At 37.9% G+C, this 12,742-nt stretch overlaps 2 protein-coding genes across 3 annotated transcripts; both read left to right on the top strand.

Annotated features, from left to right (window-relative positions):
* Positions 1-5,885: 5,885 nt before the first annotated feature.
* On the top strand, positions 5,886-8,737 carry LOC119991195 (phenylalanine ammonia-lyase-like). The gene is made up of 2 exons (XM_038837454.1): positions 5,886-6,421; positions 6,823-8,737. The coding sequence occupies exons 1-2, from the start codon at positions 6,018-6,020 to the stop codon at positions 8,570-8,572; spliced, it is 2,154 nt and encodes a 717-aa protein (XP_038693382.1). The 5' UTR covers positions 5,886-6,017; the 3' UTR covers positions 8,573-8,737.
* Positions 8,738-9,060: 323 nt separating this feature from the next.
* LOC119995233 (isocitrate dehydrogenase [NAD] catalytic subunit 5, mitochondrial-like) lies at positions 9,061-12,683 on the top strand. 2 transcript variants are annotated; one of them, XM_038841673.1, is made up of 8 exons: positions 9,061-9,349; positions 10,090-10,410; positions 10,498-10,659; positions 10,733-10,807; positions 11,015-11,124; positions 11,198-11,270; positions 12,088-12,275; positions 12,404-12,683. In XM_038841673.1, the coding sequence occupies exons 1-8, from the start codon at positions 9,158-9,160 to the stop codon at positions 12,459-12,461; spliced, it is 1,179 nt and encodes a 392-aa protein (XP_038697601.1). In that variant the 5' UTR covers positions 9,061-9,157; the 3' UTR covers positions 12,462-12,683. The 2 variants fall into 2 exon arrangements, with proteins under 2 accessions (XP_038697601.1, XP_038697602.1); XM_038841674.1 differs by having other exon boundaries at positions 9,062-9,349; positions 12,088-12,683.
* Positions 12,684-12,742: the final 59 nt, after the last annotated feature.

Below are 12,742 nucleotides of genomic sequence, written 5' to 3' on the forward strand. Positions count from 1 at the left end.
ATAAGAAACTTGAATTACTGTTACATAATTGAGATATGCACCTTTTAGTATGTGCTATAAGTAAGATATACACCTGTTAATTTGTACTTTAGCGGCGATAGACTAGTGAATTTTGATTTTAACAGCGTTAGGGTTATTTGCGGTTCAGAGACCATGGCAGAGTTGAGAGTATAAATTATTTGGAAGTTTGAAACTGTATGTTATTTGATTTAAATATTGGATGAATTAGCTATCTTTAACAAATTTGAGGTTGGAATTGTCTTGTATGAGTAGTTATGTAGGGTTTTGAGGATTGCATAGCAGGAAAGTTGGTATTTGTCATCTAGAGATGCTAATCTAGTTTTTCTTTTTCTTTAACGACAGGGGTTAAAACATCAAAGTTAAAATTGAATATTGAAGCTAGGTAAGGCTTATGTTAGTTGTAGGGACTTGGAAGCACGACCTTTCATTCTAAAACCGCTTGTACAATTTAGTTTAATATTCACTTATGAATCTATGATATTTTCAATTCTTCAAGGGTTAAACCAATTTAAAATAGTGGCTAGCGAGGGTGTTCAAAATTTAGAAGAAATGGAGAAACATCTACCAACTTGGGAATCATATGTTTATGAAGAATTTCTTGGAATCCTTATATTGATTATGGAGAACTCCACTTAAAAATTGCTTAGAAGATGTTGGAATATGGTTTAATCTATTGCACAAACTGATGATCTAAGATAGACATGTTGGGTGAGTGTGAATCTATCCATTTAAACTATATATATATATTAAGTACACATTCTATCATCTATTTCATTACTGATATATGCATCTTCATTCACATCACGAGTGCCAGGCAAGCTCACAGAAAATCCGTGTGTGGCTTGCCCCTAGAAAGGATTGAACTCTAGTGTGAGAGCATGACTAGCATGCTCTTAACCAACCAGGTTAGCCATGAGGGCTTATGCAATTTTTTGGTTAACTTTATTTACTTTCCATCCTATTTCCCTAAACGAATACTTTCTAAAGTAAACTGCTATATGGTGCTTTGCTGTATGCTTTGATTCTGTGAAGGAAGATGAGCGGAAAAAATTGTCATTATTTGCGCTAGTGATGTAGTAGGTGTTTGGTTTAAAATTTTGTATTTGTTCAGATGAATAACTATTATATTTGCATCGAATATGCCTTTGCTATTTCTTCCCTGTTCATATAGTTTTAATAAGAAACTACTTTGCTAGTTTAGTAATGTAGAAGTGCCATATTATGTAAGTGGCAGCTTGGTAATCAATCTCTTTTCCTCTGATTATGTGGCATTAACTGATAATCCAAAAGAATGGGTTATGTTTTGGTGATATCCTTCCCGGTTATACTGTTCTTCTTGATCGTGGCACTTGCATTCTACCTTCTTGGTCGAGCCCGAGGCCGAAGAGAGGCCCCTAGTGTTCCTGTTTATTATGGGCCTCCTGCACCTCCATTTCAAGCCCATCGACCTGAAGAACCTGGAAAGACACCAGAGCCATAGGCTTGATTCCTACAAATTATGTTGGTTTGTACAGCCCCAAGGTCAATTTGGTAGATTACATGACTAATATGTTATACTTATGTCGATAGTGGTAAAAATTAATTTGGATTTAATCACATAGTGACTGATTTATCTTATATATTAAGGGCTTTGGTGATGACGACTATGTTATTCGTGTTACACGAGCATCTGTTATATGACATTTTCATCTGTATAGAACAATTGTGTACATCAATACATTAGGTTTGTGACAAGTAATTTGACCCTTATGAGGACGATCGCAGTTTTAGTGTTGTTTAATCAGTGTCTTCCCTCTGTTCTTCAACAACCAACTCTGTAGTGTAATCAGCGAAGGCACCACTTAGGCGTTCATAGTTTCCAGTTTCTATCACTCTTGTTCTGTTATTAGTGGCCTACATAGTTTCCACTTTCTATCATTCTCTATTCAATTCTCTCTGTACAATTCTGCTGTTCTGATTACTGAGAAGATGTGTGGAGGACTCTAAGGTTGCTTCAGATTCCTAACTTGGTGCCAAAACTAACAGAGACCAGAAACAGAGAGAGAGATGAATGTTAAACCTAAAAGCAATTAAATAAATAAAGAAACAGAGAAATCTATTTACTACAGTCTGAATGGTTGTAGAGACTGCATTGGTTCTGCAACCAATATAAGTACGAGGCCACCATCACTACCATGTGATTTGTTTGTTTCCTCAAAAAATATCACATGCTCCCTGGCTCCTCAAACCTAACCATCCCCTCATAAGAACAGCTGTTGTGTCTCCTTGTTTTGAATGAAATTACCTTAAAATTTCATAACAGAGGGGGAAACTTCAGTCTCATTTTCTTCTCAGTGTGTGGGACACCATTGCATGAATCACACTTCCACATGAGTCTTGGTTTGGTTTTGTTAGGTGGGATGTATGGTGTGGAACCCATTTGCTGGTTTCTCCTGGACCCCTCTCTCTCTCTCTATAAAGATTTATTATTTAATTTAATTTAATTTCTGGATAAGTTACAAGCTTTAATTCTCACTTCTTATGATTGGTTCTCATGTTTAGTTAGGAAAATCAATAAATGCATGTACATATTGGGTTTGGACAATTCACATGTGAAAGCTACTAAGACATTCAACAACTGATGAGAAGATTTCATTGCCTCTGAAACCTTCCTCTTATGCCTACCCCTCAATAGATGGAACACTGGTTTTTCAGGTAAAAAATTTCTACCAGAACCTAATTTCTTGCAGGTTTCCATTCACACTAAAATGGTAAAACGGTGTTATGGACCAGAGGCCTTAGCCACTTGGGCAGCATTTGGTATATTTGACTGTGCAAAATTTGGATGATGAAGGCCAGTATTAATTGGTATCAAACAAAATCTACTATAAGTATCATCGAATAGTTAAAGAGAGTTTGTCCTCTTTGAAATTGTGGATTTGATTTATCTAGCATACTTGGTTTGCATATTATTGTGCGGATTGATAGATTTAATCAACTTACATTCGAAAAATAGTAATAAAAATGTCTATGCAAATCAACCAGAGATGACTTGATTGACAATCGACTGAATTAGGTATATGTGTATCCAAAGTTCGATTCCAATGAGAATCATATTTCTCAACGGTATTTCAAAAAGAATGTGCATGTAAACAGAATCTAACTTTACGAAGTTGATAGGAAATATCATTGAATTAGGGACATTTGACCATGTTTCAACAACCATGGCCACTCCAAAACCAGAATATTCTATGGGAAACAGGTGGGTTGGTGTGTTCTGCAGACTTTTTAACTTTTTTTTTTTTCCTTCCAACATTTCCCATTGACCCGCTGACCCAAGTCAAGAAAAAAAAATACAAACAATTAAGAACAAAAACACGCAACAGAGTGTGTCATTTGACCAAACCACAATACACACATAGTACAATCTAAAGAAACTCTTGGGGAGCTCAATTAGGTTTTTTCATCATTGATTCTCTTTCCGTCTTTCGTTATAGACAAAATGCATGCATGGGTATTGGGTAGTTAGATTTTGGTAAAAAACCCTAAAAATTCTTCTTCTTTGCACCACACAAACTTTTATTGGTGCAAATTTTTTGGGCTCTTATAATACTATATATATATATGAATTCTCATATGCATACCTAATTTACGAACTTAAAATACAAACTATTTTAAAATACACACTACTTTAAATCTTATAGGATAAAATTGAAATAGAATAAATTAAATTACAATATGTTTATCCACACCCACAAACCAACATTGACTCTATTGAGGACGGCCTTGTTATTCAACAAAGAGGTACTTGCCTACTTTGATGAACGATAATTTTGTTATATATATATATCTATATATCCATATAATATGTTGTTAATTAATTAATAAACTAATTAATTAATTAGTTTTGTGTGTGGTGAAGATGCTGTACTTGTTAAAGAACAGTTAGTGGAGAAAGAAAATGCCAAAATTAGGCAAACAAATTGGTGTTGCTTTGGTGGTCGAGACTCATTTAAAATTATTCCTTCCAATTAAATCCATGTATATAGTATATATTGCTTGTCGATTTTTGTCTTCATTTTAATCATAATTATCCACATTTTAATTTTACTTCTAAATCATTCTTCACATGCATACCAAAAAATAAAATATTCTTCGCTTTCACAGTTGCACTCCTCTCTTAAAAGTTAATAGAGAGTAACTTTAGAATATACTTCAATTAGCAATCTTGATTTATTTTTGTTCCAACTCATACTCCTAACTTCAATCAAATCCAATCCATTGAATTCAACAAAATCTTAATAGATACGGGTTGTGTACGTTATTTGAATAAATTAAAGAGTTCTTGGCAATTGTCATAGTGATAATTTATTTTTAGAACTTGTATCAGGACAAATTGAGTATTCTCGTCAATGATGGTATTGGTCTGGTCGTAAGGTGCATGCTAGTCATGCTCTACCACCATAGTTCAATCTTTTTTGGAGGCATGAGCTGACACATGTATTTTTCGTGAGCTCGTCTGACATGCGTAGATTAGCTTATGGATTAGCATGCATGCCCAATGAATTTACACAACATGCACTCAAAAAGAATAGTAATTGGAGGTCTCACCATACAAAAAAAACCTCTTTTGTACATACATATTATAGGTTGAGCACACACATAGGAATTCTCTAATGTGGACTTAAAATAATTAAAAACCTATATTTTCACTGTTGATTTGGAATATGCAAGATCCAAAGCCATGAGCCCACTTGTCATTTCACTTATCCACACTTTCAAAAAAATTTCAGTATTTTAAATCTTTATTTTAAGTTCGCAAAGGAGAATTCCTTATGTGTGTGTGTATATATATATATAACACTTAATATAATTGTAAAACAATTACATTTATGCTAACAACGGATCATTAGCTGAGATGGTAAAATTAACTATGGTAACTCTTAGCACAAGTAGCAGGTCGTGATGGGCCTTCGCTCAGCATAGCGTATGCGAATGCCACCTTGCTTTGTTTTTCCGCACTAGGTCTCAGTCCAGGTCTCAATTGATCCATGAGATTGCGGGGTCTTCATGTAGCGTGGGCACCTTCTGTTATCTTCCCACACTAGGTCTCAATCCAAGTCTTAATTGATTCATGAGAGTTGTGAAATCTCGTTCATGTGACTTGATGTTTATCAGTCAATTTTCCAATGAACAATTATGGCAACAACAACACCTCAACTGAAGTGATCAGGCATTTACTCGTCCGTGAAGCTACCCAGGGTTTGTCCCATGTAGTTAGTAATTATTCTCCTTCACCTGCCAGATCGAGTAAATTAGCCTTACCCATATGAAAGAAACACACAGAAAGGAGTACATTTATCATCACATTTTTTTTTACCATTTACAGTTTTAACACAACCTTTCTTTAACCAACTCGGTACATTGCTACTGCCACCTAATCAAATCTAAATTCATGAATATTCATTGATTGTTTTAACTCACAATTTTCTTTCTTTCTTTAAAATTTCTGACGTCACTAAATAACACTTGAGGTTGAGGTCATTCTGTCACTATAAAAATTACATTTTCCGTTAAAAGAAAAATATTACATATTTTCTTATTCTCACCAACCACGCACACCCCTCACCATGCACCACTTACTACCACCACCGCCACCTTACAGGAAAATTCACCCTTCTCTACCAATGATGTACACGAAGTCCACGCTCACCTAATCTGGACCCTTTGATCTACTTTAATCAACGGCTGCGATCGACTCTCAACCAACCCCGCTTTATTTTTTTTTCCTCCCTCTGCCACTCCCTTATGCTTACCTACCAAGCCTCTGTATCTGCTACAAATCTCTCTCCCTCTCTCTCTCTATTTAAACCACCACAACGAGACCAAGCTCTTCTCAGGAAATCCATACACAACTCTAGATTTCCTCTCTTTCTCTCTCTACATCCAATCCAAGCCATTGTCTTTTTGCTTTTCTGGTTCTGGGTCTTTTGTTTTTTCGCATTACATTCAGACAAATGGGTACGGAGGCAGTTATTGTGAATGGGCACCAAAACGGTGCGTTTGATAGCTTGTGCGTGAAAAGTGATGATCCTTTGAACTGGGGCTTGGCGGCTGACTCGATGAAAGGGAGCCATGTCGATGAAGTGAAGCGCATGGTGGCTGAGTTCCGGAAGCCGGTGGTGAGGCTTGGCGGGGAGACCTTGACTATATCACAAGTGGCGGCGATTGCGGCACGTGAGTCCGGTGCTGTTGAGGTTCAGCTGGCTGAGTCGGCTCGAGCCGGCGTTAAAGCCAGCAGTGACTGGGTTATGGACAGCATGAATAACGGCACGGACAGTTACGGCGTCACTACTGGCTTCGGCGCCACCTCTCATAGACGGACCAAACAAGGCGCGGCTCTTCAGAGAGAGCTCATTAGGTAAGAGCTCTGAAAAGTCTTTAAATTGTTCTTCTTGAATCACTGTACGACAATCGGCTTGTGACTCGGGCGAGTTGACTCATCTCAATGATGCCCATGTCGAGCTGACTCGTCCGAGTCGGGATGAGTTATGATCTGGGAGACATGGTAGTTTGCTGCACATTTATCAATTTGTTTATTCTGTGGTGTTGGCCCTCCATCCTCGACATTCTTGGAAATGCTGGTGGACCATACTTGCCCAAAATTGACCAAATTTAGTTTTTTTTTTTCCCTCTTGTAATTGACTATTGAGTATTGACAAGTAGTTAATTTCATTCACAACCAGCACCAGAATTTGTATTTGTTTATTTATGATTTGTTATCTACTAATTTTATGACATGGGTTTTTTTTTCTGGTCTAGATTCTTGAATGCTGGAGTATTTGGGAATGGAACAGAGTCATGTCACACACTCCCTAACTCGGCCACAAGAGCAGCTATGTTGGTCAGAATCAACACACTCCTCCAGGGGTACTCTGGAATCAGATTTGAAATCCTAGAAGCAATCACTAAGCTAATCAATCACAACATCACTCCATGCTTGCCTCTGCGTGGCACAATCACTGCTTCCGGCGACCTTGTTCCTCTGTCCTACATTGCTGGATTACTTACCGGCAGGCCTAATGCTAAAGCTGTTGGGCCTAATGGTGAATCCCTTAATGCCCTGGAAGCATTTCGTAAAGCCGGAATCAGTTCTGGGTTTTTTGAGTTGCAGCCCAAAGAAGGACTTGCTCTTGTGAATGGTACTGCTGTTGGTTCTGGTTTAGCTGCGATGGTTCTGTTTGATGCGAATGTTCTTGCTGTTTTGTCCGAGATTTTCTCAGCAATTTTTGCTGAAGTTATGCAGGGTAAGCCTGAGTTCACTGACCATTTGACACACAAATTGAAGCATCATCCGGGACAGATCGAGGCTGCTGCTATAATGGAACATATTTTGGATGGTAGTTCTTATGTTAAAGCAGCTAAGAAGTTACATGAGATGGATCCCCTGCAGAAGCCGAAACAGGATCGCTACGCTTTGAGGACTTCACCACAATGGCTTGGTCCTCAAATTGAAGTGATTCGGTATGCCACCAAGTCGATTGAGAGAGAGATTAATTCAGTGAATGACAACCCTTTGATCGATGTTTCGAGGAACAAGGCCTTACATGGTGGCAATTTCCAGGGGACTCCAATTGGTGTGTCCATGGACAATACCCGGTTGGCGATTGCTTCGATTGGGAAACTCATGTTTGCTCAATTTTCTGAGCTTGTCAACGATTTCTACAACAATGGTTTGCCATCCAATCTCACTGGTGGGAGGAACCCAAGTTTGGATTATGGTTTTAAGGGTGCTGAGATTGCCATGGCTTCATATTGCTCTGAGCTCCAATATCTTGCAAATCCTGTCACTAGCCATGTTCAGAGTGCTGAGCAGCACAACCAAGATGTGAATTCTTTGGGACTAATTTCATCAAGAAAGACAGCCGAATCAGTCGATATCTTGAAGCTCATGTCTGCAACCTACTTGGTTGCACTTTGCCAAGCAATTGATTTAAGGCATTTGGAGGAGAATTTGAAGAACACCGTGAAGAACACCGTCAACCTAGTGGCTAAGAAAGTTCTCACTACTGGTGCTAATGGGGAGCTGCACCCATCAAGGTTCTGCGAGAAAGACTTGCTCAAAGTGGTTGATCGCGAGTATGTTTTTGCCTACATTGATGACCCTTGCAGTGCTACCTATCCATTGATGCAAAAACTCAGGCAAGTCCTTGTCGATCACGCATTGGTTAATGGTGACAATGAGAAGAATGCAAGCACTTCAGTCTTCCAGAAAATTGTAGCATTTGAAGAGGAACTGAAGGCTGTTCTGCCTAAAGAAGTTGAGAACGCTAGGAGTGTGATTGAGAGTGGAAACCCCACAATTCCTAATAGGATCAAGGAATGCCGGTCGTACCCATTGTACAAGTTTGTGAGGGAGGAGTTGGGGAGTGTATTTCTGACCGGTGAGAAGGTCACCTCGCCGGGCGAGGAGTTTGACAAGGTGTTCACAGCCATTTGCCTGGGAAAGATTGTTGATCCAATGCTGGATTGCCTTAAAAGCTGGGATGGTGCTCCTCTTCCCATATGTTAAGTGATTTAAGATTTTGTGTCTTGTAACATGGTTTCTTGTCTTGGTTAGGTCTTAAATGGTTGATGTCAATACTATCTATGTATTCATTTCTACCCTGTTCGCTATATCATTATCAAGTTTATGAATAGATTTTTTGTCAAATAGAAAATGTTTAGTTAACTGGCTCCGACCTTTTTTACCTCAGATTCTCATATTTTATTGAAATATAAACAATTAGTCATTATGCGAAATCTCAAATGCACGTTAAATATTAATTTTTAACTCTTAAACTCAAGTACGGTATTTTTAAAAAATGATAGAAAATAATGGGAGCCCACCCAGCTCATTGTTACTCATTGCCCATCCAAATGTTACTAAAAGGCAAAAAAAAAAAACAAAAAATGGAGCTGATATCGACCCGACCCGACCCGACCCGACCATAATGTCTTTGTTTGATCCATCAGGAAATATATTTTAGCAAACTAACTCTAAAAAAATTCTCAATTACTTTGCCGCTTTGTATTTTATAATTATTTTTTAAAAATCTTAATATTCTCCATTTGATTGTCAAAGAAAGCCAACGAAGGCGATCGACGGCATCAATCAATGGCTTCTCAGATGTTGAAACGGGTTCTTGGAAGCCGATCGAGACAGATTCTCTCCGGAAACCCTAGCCCTACCTTTCGATCTGAATCGTCTACACTAGTGAGGGCTTTCTCTTCTCCTTCCACTCCGATCCGTGCCACTCTCTTCCCCGGTGATGGAATCGGGCCGGAGATTGCCGAGTCCGTCAAGCAGGTCAATCTCTTTGTACATCACTTTGTGTATACAAATGAACTCGTATTCTTTTTGTACATGAAACTATACATTCCAATTTTCATTATGCTTTCTGTTTGTTTTCCACCACTTTCTCCTTGCTGAATTGAATAGTATTTTGAACTAATCTTCGGTGATTTTATTTGTGAATGAAAGGATCCGTTTTAGTTTTCTGATATGTACGTTTATCTGGAGAGTTGCGTTCTTGATTCCATTTATGTTGAAGCTTGTGATCCGTAAATTTGAACTGTTATACTCAGACCAAAACGTGCACGTTTGAAACTTTGAAATACATGGCTGGAAAATCTAATTAACCAGTAATGCAACTGAATTTTCTGTGAACATATAATGGGCGCTGAATTTGGCTCAATATTTGTTGTTTGCTTGATTATAGTAATTGAAAGACTTGATTTCAAGTAGATGATTAAAAGAATCTGGCTATTGTACTTGTTCTTTCCGTTGTCTTTATCTGTATTTTTGACAAATAGCTAAAATGAGGCTCGGACAACTTGGTCTTCTACTTTTCTTTAGACGTTTGCATTGCCATTTCTTTGCAACTCTATTTTACTTTCCTTGGGTTGCGCCCCCTTGGTGTGTGAATAAATTTTCCATTCAAAAAAAAAAGTAAAATTGAGATTTTTCTTTTTTTTTTGTAACTACAGTTACACTTTAATTAAACACATTGTATAGATGCAGCCATTAAATCTGTTCTGCCACATCAGGTTTTTCGATCAGCTGAAGTGCCTATTGAATGGGAAGAGCACTTTGTCGGGGACCAAATAGATCCTAGAACCCAGAGTTTCCTGACTTGGGAAAGTTTAGAATCAGTAAGGCGAAATGGTGTAGGCTTGAAAGGGCCTATGGCCACACCTATTGGAAAAGGTCATCGTTCTTTGAACCTTACCCTTAGGAAAGAACTGAATTTGTTTGCCAATGTCAGGCCTTGCAACAGTCTACCTGGCTATAAAACTCGGTATGACGATGTAAACCTTATAACCATCCGTGAAAACACAGAAGGAGAGTATAGTGGACTTGAACATCAAGTAAGTTTGTCTCAGCTGTTTGTATTTTCTTGCTTTCATATCATACAACAATGTCAAACTTAATAGAGATCTTAATTCTTGTTCTAGGTAGTACGAGGTGTGGTTGAAAGTCTCAAAATTATCACTCGTCAAGCAAGTTTGAGGGTGGCAGAATATGCCTTTCACTATGCCAAGGCCCATGGAAGAGAAAGAGTGTCTGCAATTCACAAAGCCAATATTATGCAGAAAACAGATGGTTTGTTTCTTAAGGTATATCAATAATTGATGCTTAAATTGTAGACCCTATTGCAGATATTGAGTTTGGTCTAGTTTTTAATTGCAGTGTTGTCGTGAGGTAGCAGAGAAGTATCCTGATATCACATACGAGGAAGTGGTTATTGACAATTGTTGTATGATGGTATGCCAACCTTCCTCTCTCTTTCTTTTCAATAAAGAAAGTATTATTGCGTTTTAGTATAGTGTAACATATCAGTACCACCTTATAAGTATGGTTAGCAATGCCATTATTATCAAGTCTATATCATTTGAGGACGATTAGAAAATGTTCTCTTATCATACATGAAATTGAAGTATAACACTTCTCACTTGTTTTTTCTGTGCACAGCTTGTGAAGAATCCTGTTCTTTTTGATGTGTTAGTGATGCCTAACCTTTATGGAGATATTATCAGTGACCTTTGTGCTGGTTTGATTGGTGGATTGGGCTTAACACCCAGGTATGTGCATAGTTTGTTTCATCTAGAATGCAAGGCATTTATAACATCTGAGAGCATTTGATTTCCGTTGCAGCTGCAATATTGGTGAGGGAGGCATTGCCCTTGCTGAAGCTGTACATGGTTCAGCACCTGACATTGCTGGAAAGGTTAGTATTTGCTTAGTGGTTTTCCCGCATATTGCATCTACCTTTGGTTTCTTTCCTTCCAATTCATTTAGAAAAATCGAAGTGGGACTCTATTGGAATGTTAAATTAATAATAGTCATACTCATTAGTGGGAACTTTCCTAATCATCTTTGATGCCCATTTGAAAAAAGTTTGTTCGTGGTGGTATCTCATACTCAATTTTGAGCAACATGGTACTTTATATGTATTGTTCATTTGTTTGGCCCTTTGGTCTAAAAGAAATGCTATAATCCATTAATCCTCACAAAGAATTCAGTACTCTACTAGGAGAGAACTAAGTAAAGTTCTCAAGTTCTACGGCGTCTTATTTCTGGTTTGTTTTTAGTTTTTTCTATCTGGAAATTCGTGAAAGTGTTTGCTTTGGTATTTTCTTCCCATCATTTGGATAAACCCCAACTTGTCGGGTCATCTTTATTCCCTTAACTCTTACATTGTGGATAGTGGTATGTATTAGTTGCTGGTATTGGAGAGGCTTTAAAGAGTTTCTTGAGTGCTCTTAAGAACTTCTCTTTACTATAGAACTTAGCCATCTTGGAGATATCCTGGCTAAATGAGGTGAGAGTATTTTATGCTCTTAGATGCTTGGTTGCGAGTTCGGATTCAAATCCAAATAAAGGAAGCTTGAATGTCTCTTTCATTTTAGTCTAGCTTCTTGTCTTGTCATGGTTTTTAATTGTGTGGAAATTATTATTCATTAATATACTTATATATTTTAGACTTTTAAGTGGTTTCCACTGCATTGGTTGCTACTAAGTCCTCTCTCTTCTCATTTGCCTAGAACATGGCGAATCCAACGGCCTTGCTGCTGAGCTCTGTTGCAATGTTACGGCACTTAGAGCTCCATGACAAGGCAGATCAGATTCAGGATGCCATCCTGAAAACTATTGCAGAGGGGAAGTACCGAACTGCTGATCTTGGTGGCTCTGCATCGACCACTGATTTTACAAAAGCAATTTGTGAGAATCTGTAAGACTCTTGGGAGATTTAACTTTCGAATTTTGAGTACATAACTTGGTCATTGACATGTTGTTGGTTCTATGAGTAAAACCTTGTTTTAGATGGTGGTGGTGAATAAGACTGCTTCCTTTTTGAAGGATACGAAGAACCACTTCAAGTCGTGTACGGAGATTTCTTAGGATGTTCATGAAGTAACGACATGCTGCATTTTTTGTCCTCTGTTTATGCGGCGTCCTCAAATTAACTATATCATTTGATTTGTTCTGTAAAGTTTACTAAGAATTGCTTTCCTGAATGCCCTTAGGTAAGGAAATTGCCCTGAGGTAGGGAAATCCTCGATGTTCAATTTTATTTACATTTCAGATTACATCTTTTGACGCTACTTTTATAAATAGCTAGAAATAACGAACTTCATGATGACCTGCTTTATGCTCCCTTTCTCGAGGTTACTTTTATTCTGGAATTCAGTTTACCAG

The sequence above is a fragment of the Tripterygium wilfordii genome, chromosome 3 (assembly GCF_013401445.1).
Source record: "Tripterygium wilfordii isolate XIE 37 chromosome 3, ASM1340144v1, whole genome shotgun sequence".
NCBI lineage: Eukaryota > Viridiplantae > Streptophyta > Magnoliopsida > Celastrales > Celastraceae > Tripterygium > Tripterygium wilfordii.